At 35.2% G+C, this 20,946-nt stretch overlaps 1 protein-coding gene across 6 annotated transcripts in view; it reads right to left on the minus strand.

Moving 5' to 3' along the window:
- Nucleotides 1-20,946, minus strand: part of CCDC91 (coiled-coil domain containing 91) — a 147,792-nt gene that overhangs the window by 58,501 nt on the left and 68,345 nt on the right. For all 6 annotated transcript variants that reach the window (XM_026868472.1, XM_026868467.1, XM_026868470.1 and 3 more), the window contains 2 exons: nt 18,881-18,958; nt 5,357-5,464 (listed from right to left, as the gene is read on the minus strand). In XM_026868472.1, the coding sequence (XP_026724273.1) occupies nt 5,357-5,464; nt 18,881-18,958 (186 nt within the window). The remainder of the gene's footprint in view (nt 1-5,356; nt 5,465-18,880; nt 18,959-20,946) is intronic.

The following is a 20,946-nucleotide window of genomic DNA, read 5'->3' on the forward strand; positions in this document are numbered from 1 at the left end:
TCATGTACCAAACCAAGGGATTTTGAACTACTCTTTATCATACAAATGACAGCCAACATCACGACAGAGCGGAAAAAGAATTAAAGACATGGAGCCAAGCCTACTTATCTTAAATGTTGCTGCATCTACAAATATGAGATCTGTTTTATAACTTCACATAAAATCATCACAGAAAAATAACAACATGCAGAAGTACAGAGGAAGCATTTAACAGAGTTCTTTCCTTTTTGTGTGACACTTCCAGTGCTGTTCTGTCTCAGCAATTACACTAGCAGCTCCTTTGGCTTTTTAAACTATGGAAAAAATTTCAGCATAATATACTCTATACAAAGGAAAACTGCAGGCCACACATCCTTAAGGCGCATCCTTAAGGGTTTACTGAGTAGAAGAAAAGAAGCCCAGCCCAAGAAAGGAATATGCATCCAACTGAACTACAGAATTAAAGACTTCTATTCCTTGTCTCTCTTTATTCTTTTATATGAATCAAAATGGAAAATATGCAGACTAACATAATTAAGGACCACAGTCAAATATATCTCCCTTAACTACATACAAGCATGAAAACACTACACAGAATGTCCTTTTGTATCTTTTTGATTGATACTGCTTCCTCAGGAAGACATAGAGAAAAAGGAATATTGTCAAAGTCATAACTTAGAGAAGGAAATGTGCGATCTGACCCTCGCTTCACATATAATCTAATCCCTCCCCATCCAAGAATGCCTGTTCCACATCATTTAGAAGACAATAAGGAAGGAGAGCATCAAGGTAAGGAAAGAAAAGGGCAAGATAGAAGGAAAACGGTTTCTCATAAATAAAAAGTTATTTGCTGCAGGTATTTGAGATTTTATTTTATTTTAATGCACAGATCATTGACTGGTTAAAAAAGAATATAAAATCAGCACCACTACAGTCTATATTTTAACACCATCTACTTTGACCGAACAGTGAAATTTCTGATAACATCATCATTTCTAGGGTTTTCAGTGAAAACAGGTCATTCCTTTCACATCATCATGCTCATGATCTAGCAAACTTGATGAGAAAACTCCTTAGAATATCCTAGCCCTACATAGCAAATACTTCTAAATAACTGATGCTTACTTAATCCGTCTTTTTATGGTGCCTTTTATGGGTCTGTGCTTTTTCAAGTTATTTAGTCTCTATGTCTTCTCTATGTTCAGAAGAAAAATCTACTTGGATATTCAAACCCTGGAAAACAGGGAAAGCTGAAAGACACTCTGTTCTACGTACAGAAGTACGGGACAGCAGAATATTGGCAGTGATACCCGCTTCTGCTAGCTGCATCCAGCATCCAGCCCAGACAACTGCTTACTTACAAAGTCTCAGTGACAAAACGGTGTTTCTCTGTGAGTATGAGATATATTTAATGAACTGAAATTATAGATATGTAAAAACCTGCTGCTCTTTCCCATTAAAAATCAAAGTATGCGTCACCTGTAGAACTTTTCCATGCCTCATTTTTCGTAAAAGATTGCTAGCACTTACTAAAGAAGGTAGAACTATCATCTGAATTTGTCAGTGATCTCACAGAGAGGTAAATTTTACTGTCAGATGTCTGGTTTGACTTTGGGTTTTGTTTCTGGTTTTAATATTCATACTTTGCAAGATACATATTGTTCTACTCCATGTGATATCTCACTTGTAGCACTGAACACCTGAATATACTGAAGCACTTTTATTCATTTGCTGTAATAGGTGTCTTCATTTTCTGAATATCAAACTTTTGAATAGAAATGATCCTGTCTTTCAGTATGTATTTTCATACAGTGTATGAGTTAAACCACAAGATCAAAGTTGGTCTTCATTTCAGGAGGCAACGTCAAATACGCTTGTGTCTCAGAAAAAGATGAGGATAAAATTTGCGATTTTCCAACTTGCAATAAACTGCTGTGTGTTTTCCAGTGACATTTTCTCCGATTTTCTCAAATGCTAGAAATATACAGCTGACATGCACTGCTTTCCTCAATATTCAGTACAGGACATGACTGATTCCTAGCATAAAGGAGAAGAGTTCTCATTGTCCTGTTCATTAATGAAGGACACCAAGACCCTGGTGCCCCTGAATATGCCACAAGAATGCCTGGTTTGATCTTTGAAATGTTTATAGAGTGTATATCCTTGAAAAACAGCAGCCCTAGAGATTGTTCCCCAGGAAGCATCTATTACAGTGATCATCAACTTGTTTGAGGGAACTCGTCCTTTCAACACAAACTCCAGACCTAAGGGACACTGGGGATCAAATATTTGAAACAAGTGACATTAATGGACTAAAAAAAACCAACAAAACCCAACAAAAAAAAAAGATAGATGTAGAAATACCTGGTATCTGTGGGCAGTAACTGAATAGTAACTGATACCACCAGCTCACCTCTCCAGTGTTTGTTTCATGGACAGTGATGATGATTAATACAGAGGGACACTTCACTGAGAGGCAGTTCGCTATAGTGTGTCAGAGACTATACTGAACTTCAGGTAGAGGAAACTAAATTAGAAAATAAAATAGACCGGAATTTTCTTACTTTAAGATTGGTGGGGAAGGCATCTGTCAGAAGGGCCAGAAGAGAAAATGGCTCAGAATTTTACTTCCGAGAACTTTCCGCAATTTTAGCAATGTCCTAAACTGCAGACCTATGGAGTTACATCTAGTAGAAAAGTACAGCGCAAAGACAGCCGACAGACCTGAAACAAGATCTAGAAATGAAGACAATTTGTATTGATGGGCTGATGGTTCCCCTCTGTAGATGATGATGATGTTACTTATAGCTAGCCAGTATGCTGCAAAACCTCACATGTAATGATTGAAGATAAATTGCAGAAATTTGTCCAGCAGGAAACTGAGACAGAATGATAGAACTAGCCTTTCATACCTTCTCCTCCCCTGGAAGATAACAGCCTTCCTTGTAGACTGACTGTATCAGCAGCATGGTACCTCCCTAGGCAGACTTTTAACAGGCATCACCATAACAGGCACAACACCTTGATAAAATACAGCTTCGAAATCCAAAACTTAAATAAACTGTAACGATAGGTTAAAGGCAAGCAGAGAAACAGAGATTATCGTTCTTCTCAAAGGGACACTTTTGGAAGAGAGGGTTATGGAAATTTAAGGGGAAAATGGGATTAGGAGAAAGCATGAGGAGTTATTACATGAGATAATCTTGATTTTGTGGAACTGGAATAAAACAAGAAGTAAAGTAGAAAATATTAGAAAGAATGACAAGGACAAAAAATTATGTGAGTTGACAAAGTTTTATGTGTGCTTAAAAGTTTGAAGGCAAAAAATACTGCTTGTAAGGCAAGAGTATTAGAAGGGAATAAAAAAAAAAAAAAAGCTGTTTGCGTACAGAACATACTTGCACTGTGTGACTACTGCTGTGCCAAAAAAGAATTTACAGTGATAAAGATACTTACAGCTCTCCATGTAAAGGTGGATATGCAAGTACAATCTCCTAACACAGAAGATTCAATCAACTTGGTGTATAATCGTTAGTAATCATTTTAGCAATCTGAACTGTTACCACAGAACAAAATCATCTGAACAAAACCAAATGTTAAAACAAACGCCGAAGCACACGTTTAATAGATGTATTCAAAAAGAATAAAAATATGCTACACATGTCTCAGATCTCTTCCAACAAAGATTTCTGAGCGAACAAAATGAGCCTGTGTAAATCCTAGTTTATTAAACCTGGTAGTTCTACCATAAGAACTCACACTTGTCTACTTAATTAGGCTTCAAAATCCCATACTTATATTACAATTAAAGATGCTAAACCCTGATTGAGTTGGGTGAGAAACGACCTGGAACTTGGTGAACAAAATGTAAACCTTTCCTGGGATCCAAAGGGGGTGTTAAATAGTGCTGAACGTAGACACGATGTGAAGAGGGCAGTGTGTTATGTCAAAAGTAATCTCCTGTCCTGTGACCAGTCGGTCCCTTACATCGTTGGGTTCTCCTCAGGTAAATCTGAAACTCTTGAACACGTTTTCACATTTCTGTCCGCACCTTTTGATTTGTGATGTAACAGATCACAGGAGCAATATTTCTGCTCCACCTGTAAGTGCATCCTCAAAAAAAATCTTCCTATAATGCTTCTAGATTTCAAGAAACTCACTCCTTTTTAACGTTCAGAAAACGCTACTGGGTCAGTAAACAGTATGTTAATTTCAGAAACACAAAACATTTTCTTAAAATTCATTTTTACTTGTTTATTAGGCAGAGTTTGACGGCAAACATTAAGTAACTGTAGTTCTGTGCAATAAACTCCTCATTCATTATAGAATCGATTTCTCCAAATTAGTGCACCTTTCCTTCATACAGATTTTTATACAGATGCTTATATTTTTGATAAATGTTGGCACTAAGTGTTAATTGATATGGTCAGAATAGTGAAATGGTCATAAAACAATGGAAATGGAAATAATCATGATGGAAATGGAATACTTCAAGAGGACTTTTAATCTATTTAGGTCCAACATACCCCAACAAAATTAAATAAACAATTACCCTTTGTATTTTTAGTAGAATTGTTGCTAACATTACTTAGAAGGTAACTGTTAATACTGTTAATTGCAATGTAAATGACTTCAGGAAATTATTAGAACGTTGGCTTTTTAAAAAAAAAAAAAACACCTTATATACTGATGTTTTTTGATACAAGAACTTTACTTAAGTCAAACCAAGATATTTTTAATAACAAAACAGGTTTACACTGTTCAGATACTCATCAGTAATTGATCTGATTTCAAATACTTGCTACGCACTGTGCTTTTACTCAGGTCATGTTAAATGAGCCAGTATAGGCCTATTCATGTATATATTTGTATTTCTGAATATTATATAATACTTCATAGCTAGGTTTGGGGTTTTTTTATGTAAGATTTCCATGAGATAAAATAGGTTTGGACCTCAGATGTTTGTGCCCACTATCTACGAAGCATCAAGAGATCTGGATCAAAAAATTTGTGCAAATCCCATACAATCAAATCCTGCATTTAACTACATAAATTAAAAATAATTGCATGTTCTCTCCAAGACTACAAAAAATGGCAGCTGTTAAAGGAATAAGTATTAAGTTGCTCTGAGAATTTTTCTCAGTGATACATTCTTCTTGAATCTATTCTAAACAGGTTTAGATGTTATAAAACACCTTTGATCCCAACAGATGAAGAGTCATTATTGTGTGTATTAAAATTTGTGTTTACTGCAATGCTGAGGACACAAGGTGAAGGACTGATTATTTTCTTTGGTGATCACATATGTTAATATTTTTTCAAACAGAGTTGAAACTAAAAGAAAGTCACAAGGATTTTTGTCTGTGCACATCCATACCTGAGCATTAAGGAGTTCTTCACATTTGTGAGAATGTTTTTCAATTGCTATTATATATTGTTTTTCAATAGCTGCTTCTTGCTGTTGAACTGTAGATTGTAGCAGTGCCTGCAAAAAGAAAGGACAGAATATTCAGCAAAGATATAACTGGGATGTTTTTTGGTTAACTGTAGATCTACTAATACTTGTATATTACCAGAATGTGGAATGCTGCTATAGATTTGAAATGTGCAACTATTAAAGTACCTTGCTATGTAACACTACCTTGTTTTCTGTCAGGACTAAAGTTTTTTGGATCTCAGATTTCTTATACACAGACTGCTTAAAAGAGAGCAGCACACACAAGATAGAGAGGGAGAGTATTTCTGTTACTCAGTTTAGTGGGACCACACAAGAAGAGAAGCATATGAAAGCTGCTGAAGAAGAAAAAAAAAAAAAAAAAAAAGCCAGACATATTTCCCTGGCTGACAAAACTCCACATCCTCTCGGCTCAGTGTAAGATCCCATGGGCCAAGCATGATCTTCACAACCACAAGTCAAGTAAAAGCAGATGGAAATTCTGAGTAATTTAAAACATAAAAGAACGCCCCCCCAGGAAGTTCACACTCAAATGTGAAGCAGTGGAAGTCAAAGTGTGGAAAGTCAAAGTACCAAGACAGTAACGAAAAGATGATAAAATTAGGAACTCTGTGTGTGAGCACGTGTGCATGCACACGTGCGTATTCACATGCACTTGACTGAACTCTGCCGAATTTCCAGCATCTGAACGCAAAAACAGAAATAAAAAATTTTAAGATATGTGAAAAAACAAATTACCATTGGAGGAATTACACTCAGGCTTCCTTAAACAATGACGGTATTTTAATACAGGACTTAGTTAACTCATGCTATGCAAGTCTCTTTCCCTAATATTGTAAAATATTTATGTCACTTTCCAAATATTCATAGGGCTATTTATACACAATGTAGAAAACTATTTTAAACTAGTAATCGATATAGTAAAGTAGTTGAAATTACTGTGTAAGTTAAAACAGACATAAGTTTTATAGAAAACAGACCTTTGGCCCAAATGCAGACAAAGAAAAAAAATCTCATCCTTCAAACAACCTTTATTTTAGAGATATATTTACTTCATGGAACATAACACACACATTAAACATGATTTTGAATACTGAAAAACAACCCAAAAAATGTATTAAAAAAAAAAAATCTGACAATTTTTTAATGACCATTCAAAATTTTCCACTCATTAGCCTCTTGTGCCAAAAATCAGTGTTCTTTAGTAGTGCTACAGTATGGTAGTAGTTTTCAACACAGATGCAGAGATTTAAAAGGTAAAAAAAGGTGTTTAACATATACTTTAATCAAAGTCCAAGAATACATTTACTAGTGTTTGCAAGCGATTTATCTAGCCCTAAGTTTACTTGCAAAATCCCCGATTTCTTTTCAACTAAATTTCATTCTTTTATTCATATAAATTCAAACACAAAAACTTAACTCTCAAAGAAGTGTAACTTCTGTACTATGAAAACCTACTGTGTACACATTACATATCACTGGTAAAAATTAAGTCTGTACTTTGGGGTATGGGTTTTTTTTTTTGCCTAAACTACTGTGACAAGAATTGTTTCTTTTAACTGGCACAAAAAAAAAAAAAAATTAAATTCTGATCTTAGGGAAAACAGTAACAGAACGGTCATTAAGTCGCAACGCCGTTTCTCAGATAGCTTCTTGCTCACGCCAAGGGTTGAGTCACTTTATGCACTTTGCTATGCAAACTTAACCGGCGACTGTTAAATTCCTATTAAATGGTATAAAGGACTTTCAGTTTTCCAGGAAATAATTATTATTCATTGGATGGCATGTAGAGGTTGTTAAAATTTTTTAATTTATTATGATTATTATTTTCTTTAGAAAATACACAAAATTCCACATACGGAAACAAAAACCTTCGTTTTCTATCATACGCACTATTATTGTAGTTTAAATAGTAGCACAGAACTGATCCTGTATTAGACTATTCCACTAGCTGGCTGAGTAAGGAGACAGAGAGAAAAAGCCCTCTATGCGGCAGAGTACTTCAGAGATAGCTTCCATGTTGTGCCATTTTTTTTTTTTTTTTTTTTTTTTTTTCTATGGAGACATTCAGCAGATCCTCCAGTCAAGCAGACCTTTAAAATTCCAAATAAATTATTTATTCCAAGGCCCAAATCTTTTCAAGTCGCTTAAAAGAAGATGAAGTGTGTCACATAATCACTTAAACTAGCAATAACTCCTTACTATAAAAATAAGATTTCCCCTTTCAAGAGGAATCTGAAGATTCTCAGAACCTTATGGTTATAAGATATGCTTCTAATCATTGCTGAGCTCTAATTTATTGTAAAGTGTAGAATGTTTTTATTCTTATGAGAAATTTTTTTTGCTCAGGACTGATCATAATTGTCAGCATTGTCAGATAAGGCAGTTGTATAAAACAGAAAGTCTACTCTTCTGAAGTACAAACGGTGAAGTGCCACAGAGGACTGGCATGGCTAGACGAAGGTATCTTACTCTTAATTTAGTCTTTCATTATTCTTCATTTATTGTTGAAATCATGTCCTGTATTTAAGAAATTATCAGAAATAAGACTATTTTAAAAATAAAAGCTAAAATTGACAGCTTCCTTTAATTCTAATCTAAGATGCAGTTGTTGCCTAGGGCACTGCTGTGTTCATTGCATATATCCTACATCTGCCTGGCTCCAGCTGACTATAAAACGTAAATATGAACATAAAGATGGTATAAAGCAATGTCTTTCCAAGACTAAAAAAAAAGAAAGCATAGAGTTAAAAAAAGAGGTAATTTCCTTCTCTGACTGATCACAACCACCATTTAAGGTTACTTGATGGAGTAAATACAGGAGGTACATGATATCCATCCAAAGCCTTTGCAGATTTCAAGACTGCTCATTAAAAATGCTAATTTACTATAATTAATTTACTAAACTGTAACATACATTCAGCTACTTAATGACAGACATCTCTTATACTTACGTACTTCTTCCAGTACAATGACACTAAAAGTCTTTTGACTAATTGCTAACCTGGGCAACTACTTATCAGTGCTGAAAACACTGCTTTCTTCTTTAATTAACTACACAATTATCCTGGGGGGCTGATGTTCCATAAATCTGTGGCCACTGACCTAATATCAAGCTGGCATTCCTGAAGCAGACTCCTTTTAATAGCTCTTTGAAACATTTCAAGTAGGATTACAGCAGAATGTAGCCTACGGCATCTGTTGCATGAAGTCAAAGGGCAGGATTTCAATATGGGTGCTCTTCGCAATTAATTTTTCCTTCTATATATTGTGCAATGAACTTCCTTGACTCAGGATGGCAAGGGCCATCCCGTACCAACAGCCAGTTTCAGGACTGTGATGGCAAGAGGTGTCAGTCTTGATGTAGATCTGTTTCTACACACCTATCACATTTGTTGCCTCAGTCTCCACTTGCTATGGTCATAAAGGAAGTGGTGAGTTCAGATTTTCAGATTGCTTTACATTTATCAAATAAGCTTTTTGCTTTTTGGGGGTTCCCCCCCCCCTCCTATCTCAGGACAACACAATTCACAAGCCTTAACTACATCTGCCTTTAACCAAAAGCGAGGTTGCCTTTTAGTCTTTACTAGAGCCAAATAAGCAGTTATTTTTTTTTTTTTTCAGGCAGTTACTAGATCTTCTTTTGCTATTTGTAATTTCCTCAGCTTCCAAAAATCTGCCTCCCACCCCTTACATAAGTCGTTGCATCAGGGAACGGTTTAAAGAACTGTGTTACCTTTGATAAACCATTACTTAAAGCGGTTTGCTTAAAATTCAAATACAAAGCCATGCAGAAATATAAGAATGAACTGCAGCCACTATAGTGACTATAACCATACTTCATACGTACTCAACAGTGTGATTATTTGAACTGATGCCTTTCTACTAATCAAAGACAGGCTTATGTATGAAATAATCACAGCATATTTAGGTATAAAAAAGTAAAAATAACATTTTTCCTTTGACTCCTGAAAAGAAAATTAAAAATATCACCACAGCTCCAAGTAATCAGGTAACATATATACATGGTCCTTTAACATTTCCTCCTTCCCCGTATCTTGTATTACACTTCCACCATTACTGAACTGGGACAAAAAACATTAACTGAGAAAACCAATTAATGTCTACACTGACATTGTTTTACTAGGTTTGGTTTGGTTAGAATTAATTTTCAACTTGGCATAATCTTCTTAGCTAATCAGAGCTAAAATTCAGTCAAGTTTTAAGCATCAGACTTTAATCTCTAGCTGGTTTGTCTTCTAGATCAGAAAAAGAAAATAATAGTAGGAAGTAGCACTGCGAAAATTATTAGGGGAATAAAAGGGTGCCAAATTTACACATCTATATTTGATTCTTCTGAAACCAGCATTACTTTCAAAAACTACCCTGACTTGAGGTATCTACTGGGTTTGATGTGGTCAAAATCTTGGGACAAGAATAAAATGTCTCATATTTTAACAATTAATCTAGCTTGGTATTCTCAGTTTCAGTACTGGAAAGATGATTCACAGAAGTGACAAGAAACTATCAGAGTCAGATATGGAGTAGCAAACCTTTAGGTCCCTTTCCAAAAATCTATCAGGTATCAGATAGATTACAGTCCAATTTTTTTTAAAAAAAAAAAAAAAAAAAAAGATAAATAAATCCTTACATGCTCCTCTCATTTTATCAGACTAAAACTAGTGGAATTTAACCAAAAAGAAAAATTAGGAGTCTGCACTCTACCCCAGTCCTGATTTTCCTTTCCCAGAGAACCACGAGTGATAAAGCCAAATTTTCCAAGTCCTAAAATGTCAAAGATTCGCCGATTATCGTTCTTATTCTAATATCTGTATCTCTGGATTCGTGGTAGTAAAGCAGCCTTTATGGCGTAAGGAACAACAAAATAATAGCAATTGTAGAATGTGCTAGAACCTTGTAGATCCTTTGGAGGGGGGACAGAACATGTTCTGCTGTCTGTACACACTCAATGGTTTAGTTGTATGATAAGGTAGTTTAAATGCTGTAATTCATTTGGGAGAAGTTCTATCTTCTACTTGCTATTTTGTCACTTGGAAATAATCCACATTTGCAATGCACATTGTAATTCATCACCAAATTGTTTTATGTTTTCTGTTCATTGTTTCTGGCCATATACACATCAACAGCTTGGGGGAGGTTTTCAAAGAACAAATTCACGTCGTTAATGGGAAACCTAAGGAGTAACGTGCACGCTCACATTTAACAGTAACTATATACAGTGTGGCTGCTCCAAATAACAGGACTTGTAGGATGACAATGACAGCCAAGCAAGTCTTCTGAAGCTCCAACTATCAGAAAAGTTCCAAACCATTCAAGAAATCCTGCTTCTTCCCTCCTTTCTCATGTCTCTCCTAAACCCCCTAAAAAAAACTATCACAGAATTGATCCCACTTTTCCTTCACTAACAAAAAACACCTTGTGGCTTCTGACAAAACAAAATAAAACAAGCTTAAGAACAAGTACTCTAATGAGTCTTCATATCTATTTTAGTTTTACGTGTGATGGGTTATAAAAATCACAGAAACCATTATTTTGTCAAACCATTATCAAAATCTTCGCACATTTAAGTGACAGTACAAAACACTTTTAAATTAGCTTGCAGAAAGATTAAAAATGAATCCATTTTAACCTTATAAACTGGAATTTTACAGAAAAAAAAAAAAAAATTAGTCCCAAAAAATTAGTCCCAATCCCCGTTTGAGCTCAGACAAAGACCTAACAAAGTTTCACATATTAGAACAATTTTATAAGACCTTGAGTTGAAACTAGATCCAAACATTCTAATAAGAACTTTATCCATAATCACCTTGGGGTGCCCTTAAGGGAATACACATCTTAATTACTTTATTCCATACTACAGCAATGGTCAGACAATTAAGCAGGCCTGGAATGTAATTGATTCACACTACATGTATGGTGGGAATGATAGAGAAATGCATCACTGCATAAAGACTAGACACTGAAAAACTGTACTGTACCCAATCTGAAAAGTTTAAAGATTAGGAAATAGAAACGATCACGAAATTTTATCCAGTATTTCTACAGGTTGTGTTACGTGTAGGGTACTAGATGCTTTCTAAAACATGTCCTCATCCTTGGAAAGGCAAAAGTGCGGTGATTATGGTTTTGCCAAAACCATAGCGCAGACGCTCCAGCCCATTTTTAATACATACCTATTTTCCCAGCCCTAGTGCATGTTGTCTTCATTCTACTGGCAAAAGAAATCACAGCAGCTTGCCCAGAACAGCATTTATTGTATGGCAAAAAGATAGAATTTATGAGACTCCGTCTTGAATTATATACCCAAAATATAGGCTGTTACCTCCAAATTCATCCCAAATTCCCTAACAGTAACAAACTGCCAAATCTTTTTCGGTCAACTCCCTCTTTTTCTAGGAGAAAAAAAAAAAAAAAAAAAAAAAAAAAAAAAAAAAGCGCAAGAAGAAAAACAGAGCAGAGTTTAATATCCCCTCTCATCTCTTTTGAAAAAGTTTGAAAGCAATTTCAATCTATGCAAAAAACAGACTTCCCAGATATGTATCATTCTTTGAAAATGTTAGATCAACTTACATGAAACATCAGCAGGAAATCAGTATGCATCCTGATGCTGCATTACTTTCCGGAATGTTACTTAAAAGCACTGCATCAATCCCCTTAGTCAATACAAAAGAATACCCTCTCTGGTTTCTCTCCCCTGCTCGAGCACCATTAACTTGCATAAGTAACTAAATACAAGACAGTACAACAAACACCTCCTTTACTTAAAAAAAATTCTGAGTCAGGATGGCCAAAACAAGTCACCTTTCAAAATATTCTAGTGAAAAGTAAAGTTAGCATCCATACGAACTATATTAAATAGCAGCATTAATTCCAGCAATAGTACATAAGAATTTCTATGCTTCTCAGCATTAGACAAAGATTCATCTCATTCAGCATTCTGTCTTCACCATTAATTAATTTCTAAGAGTTTATTTAAGAGCAAAATATAATTAACCAATTGATGAACAATAAGGCAGAGCAGAGGACACAATCAAAATTCTTTCCCGTAAAGAAGATAAATTAACTTAATAAAACGTACTATTTGACTGGTGGTGTTACAACTCAGTTATTAGCTAGTACACATACTATATAAACTATTTAAAAGATTTTTGAAAATGTCTTTTTCAACAGAATCCAACATCCACTTCAGCCCAAGATACTACATAATTTCACACTCAGTCTATTTTCAAGTGAGCTTCCCTTTAAGTGAAAGAAAATGAAACATCTCTAGTTAGGTGCTATGGAATAAAGGAGGTTTTCTGTACATGCGAATATCGACCAAAATGAAAGCAACTAAACTCCTGCTTAGGTCAGAGTCAACCTTCAATTTACAATGAAGTAGAGTCTAAATAAAACAAAAAGTTGAGCTGAATTTCCTGACCTGTTTTCACTCATAATCATAGCGTATACCGAAGCTTTAAACAGAACTCGTGCTGTGAAATTTTAGATATCAAGTCAAAAAGAATTTCCTGTGGAAAATTCTTCTCAAGTTATTCTTTACAAAAGGTCAACACATTTTGATGTGCATGAGGGTACGAAGAAGCCTCATGGTTTCACTAACCACTGTCCTGTTTACAGTGCGAATTGAATTTTAGTCATGTGTTTCAAAGACTTAATGTGAAAACCATTTGAATCAAACACAACAATAAGGCAGCATGTTTTTTGTAAAGTGGTATAACAAACAACTTCAGTTTCTTTTTCAGCTCCTTTTGGTGTACCAGTAATGAGCCACAACTTACAGTTTGAATACTATGCTCGCTTTATCTAGAGATCTCAGTTTTACTGGCATGTCAGTGCAAATGATTTATTTTCCACAAAACACTGGTCGCCCAGACTCCTGTCAGAAATAAACTGCAGACTCACTCTAAGCTTTCAATTATTATAATATTTAACACCATACTTATTGTTCGAAGCCTGAACCACATACAAAAAGTCATCCTTACGAAAAAGGGAGGGAGATATAATTTTTATGATAGCTGTTAAAATATCAAGATGCCTTAATCAATAATAAAATATTTTTGATAGCCAGATCTTCAGAAGATTGATTGTACCTTGGTTTTATCAGAATTCTGTAGAAAGATTTTTACAGTAGCATCACTGTTGTACATGAGTACTCCTATAGGGTAGAAATTACAAGGAATCTCTCCTCTCCTAGCCAGCTCTTCATCACAAAAACCCAACATTGTATAATATTCAAGGCCCACTTCAATTCTACCGCAGCTTGCACATCAACAAGTAAGGAAGTTGGGAAGTGAAATACAAGCCCTTGCAACAACTTTTGAATTTATCCTTTTATTCATGTGTCAGGCCTTTCTGAGCCAGTATGTCATCTTGGAAACTCAATAAAGTAAGTTGGTATTTTAAAGAGCTGCGAACTGGCCACACTTCAAGAGTCTTCACTCCTTACTAGGGATAAACTCTGTCTAAAAAAAAAAAAAAAAAAAAAAAAAAAAAAAAAGAAGATATATCCTCATATTCTAGATTAACTTTTGTCATGAAATCTTTTAAATTTTTCTTTCAGAGGTCTATTATTGACACAAATATTTTTGAAAGACAATCTCATGGTCCCCACATATCCCATACTTTGCAAATCTTTCTTTTCTTACATTCTAGAAAGCTGAAAAAAAAAAATCAACCACCTAACACTGAAAACTGATAGACAAAACTCTCACTGTAGGAAGGGCTGGAAAGGACTTTGCATCTTGAAGTTAATTTCCATAAAACGAAAACACACATCTGACTCAGGCAAGCTGTCGGTTAGAAGACTAGTAATTGCATAAAATACTCTAAGTAAATAAATACCATCAAATAAATACACCTGCCTCATATTCATTAAAGCTTACATTACAGGATATCTTATATGGTGAGAAATATAAACAAAGCAGATTAAAAATCTTAACTCATCTATTTACAGAACTCTGACAATTTCAGAACAAAAGCTTGATTAAACAAGCAGAGGAAAAATCCTTATGTTGCTCATGGTAAATATCTTAGAATGAGACATGATCCCACAAGCATCATTTCCAAGACTTACATTTACTTTTCTTTACCGTAGTTAATTACCAGGGATAAAAGTTTAAAAAAATAATGACACGAATGACAGAAATTAAACAAAATTAGGTAAACACAAGAAGGGGAAACTTGGCCTACAGAGAACACTAAGTTCAGTTTTAATTTGTTTTCCCATGTTTTTTAATACAAATTTTGTGACTGTGTTTTAGGTGGTTTATTTGTTGAAAGGAAGGTAAGAATGTGGGATGCTTAACAATGACCAAGGTTTCTGAGGGTTTGTGCTATAAAGTGTCTTACAGTCTCTTTTAATGAATTTGTCAGCACATCTTGGCACGCTAATATTCCAAAGACAACTGCAGTAATTCTAAGGGATTTGGTATATTCAGATCCTTGAAATTAGATCATTTGGTATTTGACTTCTTGTTTAAGCTCCATTTTCAGTGCTGCTGCCATATTAAAAAGGACCAGGCAACTTCTCTTTTCCTTTGTATGCCAAAAGAAAGGCACTTTCACAAATCTACCAGCAGGAAGGTGTATTTACGCCTGGAATACAGAAAAGGCAAGCAGTCCATTCTTTTCCATTGTTGTTCAACCCGGAGGTTCAATACCTAATTTAGAGGATTTGGGGCTTGAGGGATTCGGGCAATTCTTTTCTGGGGCTAATCATGAATGGTTCATACTTTTACTTTGCTATCCTTAAATAACCAACGCTGGGTGTTACATTCACTCATGCTACAACTCTGCTTGGAGTGGCATTACAAAATTACAGTCGGCTGGCATCAGAGAGAATTAGTCATAATTCTAACAGTCATGACTGCAACAACTTAATTTGGCCCACAAGACGGCACTTGATTGGAATAATCTGCATCAGTTTGTTTTATTAAAACCCAAGGAATGCAAAATAGGGCTGTATTCATCATAAAGATTTTTCTCCTTTCCATGCCTTTAAAACAATTCTGAAGACTCGAGTAGCTGGATTTCCACACTCAAGGTAATTTGGAGATTAAGTAGATAGTACTGACAAAATCTACTGAAAATGGAAAGCACTTCTGCATATAAGTGGTATGTATTAGTGTAACAGTTTTAAATCCTATAAGACGACATATTTCAGCATAAAATTAAGGATGACTAATCAGAAATGAAATAAGAGTCAGTGAATTCCACAATTCTGTATTTCATTAAAAGGATTAATCAGATTTACTTTACAGGCTTAAACAAATGTTATACGTAGGACTTCTTACTTTGTTATCCGACTACTAACTGCCAACATGTCTGATGAATTTAGTAAAGTCCTAAATAAATGTGTAGTTAAAAAGTCCTCAAAATGTAAAAATATTACTTTTATAACTACAGACCCTCATTTAACTCACACACTTAAGAAAAAAAATAATTTAAATTCTGTTCCATATTGAAATATTAACCATGAATTAACATTTTTTAAGTCCATGAGATTATTTTCTCAAACAAAACTACAGAACAGTTTTCCCCTTCACTCAATTCTCTGATGATTCACTGTTATTCCTTTCAAGTACATGGTAAAGGGTTACTAAAAAGGTATTTAAGCTATAAACAAACAACCCAAAAAAGTTTTGAGTTTTTAAAAAAAAACTAACAAACTTGATTTTTCTGGTTACCCTGAAGAATAACTCACTGCATGTTTGCAGAAAAGGTTGGTTGTAGTGTTTTACTCGGAGGCTGGCATATCTGATGTTATTTCTCCACAGAATACTGTGATCTCATTGACCAAAATATGGCAACTAACCACATGAGGCAACAGGAAACTTGAATATAAACAGTCGTTGAGAAAGAATATGCTAAATATAAATATTGCTTAGAATTACACTATTCGATTAAATCCCTAATCTTTTTTTGCCATATCATAGATACTGATAAACATGAGTCGTCTTTTCCAGATGGCACATCAGATCTTCCCAGCTGCTGTTGACCGGTAAAATAGTTTTCAAAGCTCAACATGGCACATGAGTATATTCCTTTATGCAACTATACACAAAGAGATTATTCCTTAAAAGGGGCGATATCATCCATGAAAAAGTCTCCTTAGCTCACACAAAGGCATTAAAATAGTGAAAAATTATATCTAGACAACATACAGAACTTTCATTCAATACTATAAAATTATTTCATTTCATAATTTGTTTATATTTTCAAAAATAAAAAGGAGGGAACATAAGTACAGCAATTACAAACAGCTTACTAAGGTTTTCAAAATATTTTATACACATCTAGCACAAAAAAGAAATGAAAAATGCTGATACGCAACATGTTCAGTGGGACAGTCCAAAAGAAAATTCCCATTTGAGAGCTTCCATTGCAGAGTGTTCCCCAAAAAGTAAGGGGAAACACACAAAATAATTCTTCTCCAGAAGTGAAATCAGGGAGGTATGGAGAAATGGGACGTTACCGGTGGCCATACTTAACTTTTCTTGGTAATGGAAACTTTTGAAACTTTTTTTCTGGATAGGTTCCCTTTAGATGGAATAATTGTTTCAGTATTATAATCAATAAATGCACTGATTGAGACAGACACATTACTACAGGTCATCCAATTCCAGTATTAGCTAGAACACTACCAACAGTTATTAGCAGAATTATTTAAAAACCTTTCTTATTATGAGGTCTTGCAAACACGTATGATCACTAGAATTACTTTACATTTTTCTGAAGCCTACAACGTGGGCTGCCTTCAATCAGAGGGTACTAGAAGCATCATGTCCCCTACAGAGTGGTCCTCTCACAGATGTGGAACTTGGTAAGCCTACCTTATATGTGAGGATGAAGCCTACAAGCCCCATAGAAACTAATTTGAAAAAAGAAAACAAAAAGTTTTGCATAACATCAAGATGTCAAATTTTGCAGCAGACTTGGAATCTGGCACAGGCAGCTCTCTTGGAGCTGCAGATCTGACACCACCAGAAATGTGCACTGCAAGTGAGTTTGGGGTATTTGCTGGAAACCAACCAACATGCCTGTCCCCCCTGACAAAGTATCACAGGTGGACCAGTAGATCCCAGACTGAAGCTTTCAGCTTATTACCTGAATCACAAGACTCAACTTCAATCCTACCCCCTTTTTACCTTGGCAGTTCCATACCAACCCCAACTAACGTTAGGGAATTTTTATCATACCCCTTGGGGCAAATTAAACATGCTTGCTCTTCAACATTAAAAGATGTAATGAGCAATGGATTGGACAGTCCTACCTCCATAAGCAGCTCTACGGGGAGTCTGCAGAGATGCAACAGGGGACAATTCCTCATATACTCTTGCATCAGCACCAGCCATGTGAGCATCAGCACGGGGCACCTTAGCCCAGTGTTCAGTTGACCAGTTCACTGGTTACCCGAAGCGGCCCCTGAGCACTCACATTCCGGGATGGATTGCTCCAAGACAATGCTGGAGACATTTCTTATCTCATTCCCAAGGGACACTTCACTCCCTGACATGGAGTCCTTCTGTCTGGGGCATTCCTGCTTCCAGCAAGTTTTAACCATTGTGCAGTTGGGCCTCCTTGCCCTCCATGCCAGATCATTCTTTGGTCACAAATTACCATTGTTGAGCAGTTACAATTTGAATTTCCCCTTCACTAATGACATGGACAGATTTGTGTCCCCAGCTCACAGTTGCCTGACAGGTCTTCTGTCTCCTTTCTCAAAAACACTCGTCTTCTCCGTTTCCCATTATCAGTTTTTTTCTCTGTCAGATCCTCTTTACCTCTTTAAGTCTAGTTATAACAGAATTCTTAGCTTCACCTACTCCTTCTCATTCAGTTCTTGTCCTTCTGTGCATTTCTTACTAGAAAGTTTCCATAACAGCACAAAAGACACAGGATTTATTGTCCATGGTAACATCCAGTTCCTTCATTTTATCAGATGAGAGGAAATAGGAACAACGTGAGAGAAGAATTAGAGATTCAGATTATTTTATCCTTAACTCCTTCTCTTAGTCCTGTACAGATAAAAACCTGCTGAATTCTCTGTGAGACTGTCTTCCCGCAAGTGCAGTTTGTTGAGACTGAGAAGGTCCAAAATGTGGATATGTGATAAATAATCAAACCCGAAGTTTACCACAACTGACTTTATTTTTTTTTTTTTTGTCCTGGTTTTAAGTTTCATTACCGAAAATGGCTAACCTACTTTATGTGAAGTTTCCCAAAGTGCAGAGTGAGAAAACATGTCATGCAAAATTTCATGGCAAACTGTCTAAATTGAAAGCAACAGAAAACACAGTCTTAAAGTGAAAGAGGTTGAGCAACCAGAAAAAGCAGTACTCAAGAAGTCTGCCTGTAGTGCATACTTATTATATACTATTACAATAATATTACTTGGAAATTGTGTTGTCTTGGCAACTCATTTACCTTGAATTCTTCAACAATAATACCCAAGGCTTCATGTCCAGCTTTTCTCATGTCTTCTAACTCCTGCTTATGCTTCTCCTGTATAAAAAACATTGAAACATTATATGCAACGTAGACACCTGACATTACAATTGGGAGAGCAGATTTTCCTAATTTTTGGTATCAATCAAGAAGAAATGAACGCATCTTGGCTCTTTAGATATTATGTATATGCTCATTTCAAGTTGGTTCTAATATTAAACTTATTTTTATGTCTAAATTTTAGTTTATTAGTCCCCAGATAATTCTAAATGGTTCTCCAAATATTTTTTTTAATTTTCTTTGATTTTTTTTCTGGTTTCTTGGTATACCTGTGCATGGCAGGAATTCCAAACCACTCTCTATGAAAATGTAGTTTACTGCCTATATTAATAAAAATTTGAAATGGACTAGTATCATATTCATCATCCTTAGAAGACCACACCCTTTTCCTACTAATTACATAGCTCTTTTTATCTTTTTTTTTTTTTTTTTTACTCTTAAGGTTCCCAGGAAAATGTTCTTGCATAAGACATCCTGAATATGTTTTTCAAATAAAGCTCTACTGTTTACTTTTTATTTAATTCACAGTATTATGTAAGAAGAACATGGACAGGAACATTCTAATATTTTTGCCTTTACATGAAAACACTTGCCTGTGGCTTGCTGTCTGGGTCTGCAATGTGAACACCATTAGATTCTCATCAGCATTTTGTGCTTATCAGTAAGCAGCCCCACTGTTTTCAAATCACCGATTGGTAAGAAGATAAAAAAACTTTTCCTCCTTCCTTCTTTGCTTCAAGGATCAAACTAGCTAGTACAGCACATCATCAGTGCTTTACATCAGCTTGGAAAACTGATGCAGAAAGCAGAAAGGCATTCATTGGGGCAAACCATACACACCTTACACTACATGTTTATTGCTTTTTGGATAGAATTAAAGTTGAAATTAATTGATACAATTCTACGTTATCTAAGATCTGTTTATTTGAAATAAGCAAAACCTAGTGTCTAACAAACCATGCTCAACTTATAACACCATTAAAAAAAAATCAATTAATCTGTCTGCAACTCTATATTTGATTAGAGGTTTCTGCTCTGTCATTCAGTTCCCTTCTCCTGCAAGGGCTATCTTAGCAAAAAGTCTGAAATTACAGCAATGCAAACTTCTTATCATTGCCCCAATTATAATAAGACATTCAGATTCTCTTGAATACAAGAGAACAACTAATCTGAAGCAGAATGGAAGACAGAACTATTTTGACGAGTAAATAAACTACTACATCAGATAACAATGCACATCTGGGTACATCGGTTTAGTCACATTGTGATGCACCACAAACTAGTTAAACTCAGATGTTACATATGGAAAAAAAAAAAAGAAGTGATGAGCTGGAAATATTTTTACAGTACGAAACTACAGAATTGGTGTAAGGAGGAAAAATATGATCCAGTGCTTAGCTCCAAAACTTCACAAATCATTAACAAATACGTCCCTTTAAAAAGTGAACATGGGGGCAAAAATTAAGAAAAATGTAATTACTATAGTAGCATATCCTGGATTCACAAACGTGAAAAGAGAATTATATAGGAAGAGGGCGTTAATGGTCATTAAGTATTCTAGCTGAAAAAACAACCCCAAACCAACAAAATCAAAACTGAAGAAAAAGCATTCCATGTTGAAAAAAAACCTTTAATTGAGAAGAGCAAATGAAAACAGTAAGATTTCCATCTGAGACCTGTCACAGAATTAGCTTGAATGGAACAATGAGACATAGTGGATCAAGTGTGTTGACCAAGGAAGTAACATATTTAATTCTAAAAAAAGTACAGCACCTCTCAGTAGCATTAACAGGCAAATCAAGCCACATAGCAAAAAAAATTGCAGTTTGTCCTCTTATAATCCATGCTCAAGTTTTGCAGAATTAGTGACTCGTTCAAAGTCATGCAAACTGGTAACACAAGTTGAAGCATCAACACCAAGGTATAACTACCAACATGAAGATTCCATCCAACACTTTTTACAGTACTTACTTTCTTAAAATATT

The sequence above is a fragment of the Athene cunicularia genome (genome assembly GCF_003259725.1).
Source record: "Athene cunicularia isolate RWA chromosome 1 unlocalized genomic scaffold, athCun1 chr1_part2, whole genome shotgun sequence".
Classification (NCBI taxonomy): Eukaryota; Metazoa; Chordata; class Aves; order Strigiformes; family Strigidae; genus Athene; species Athene cunicularia.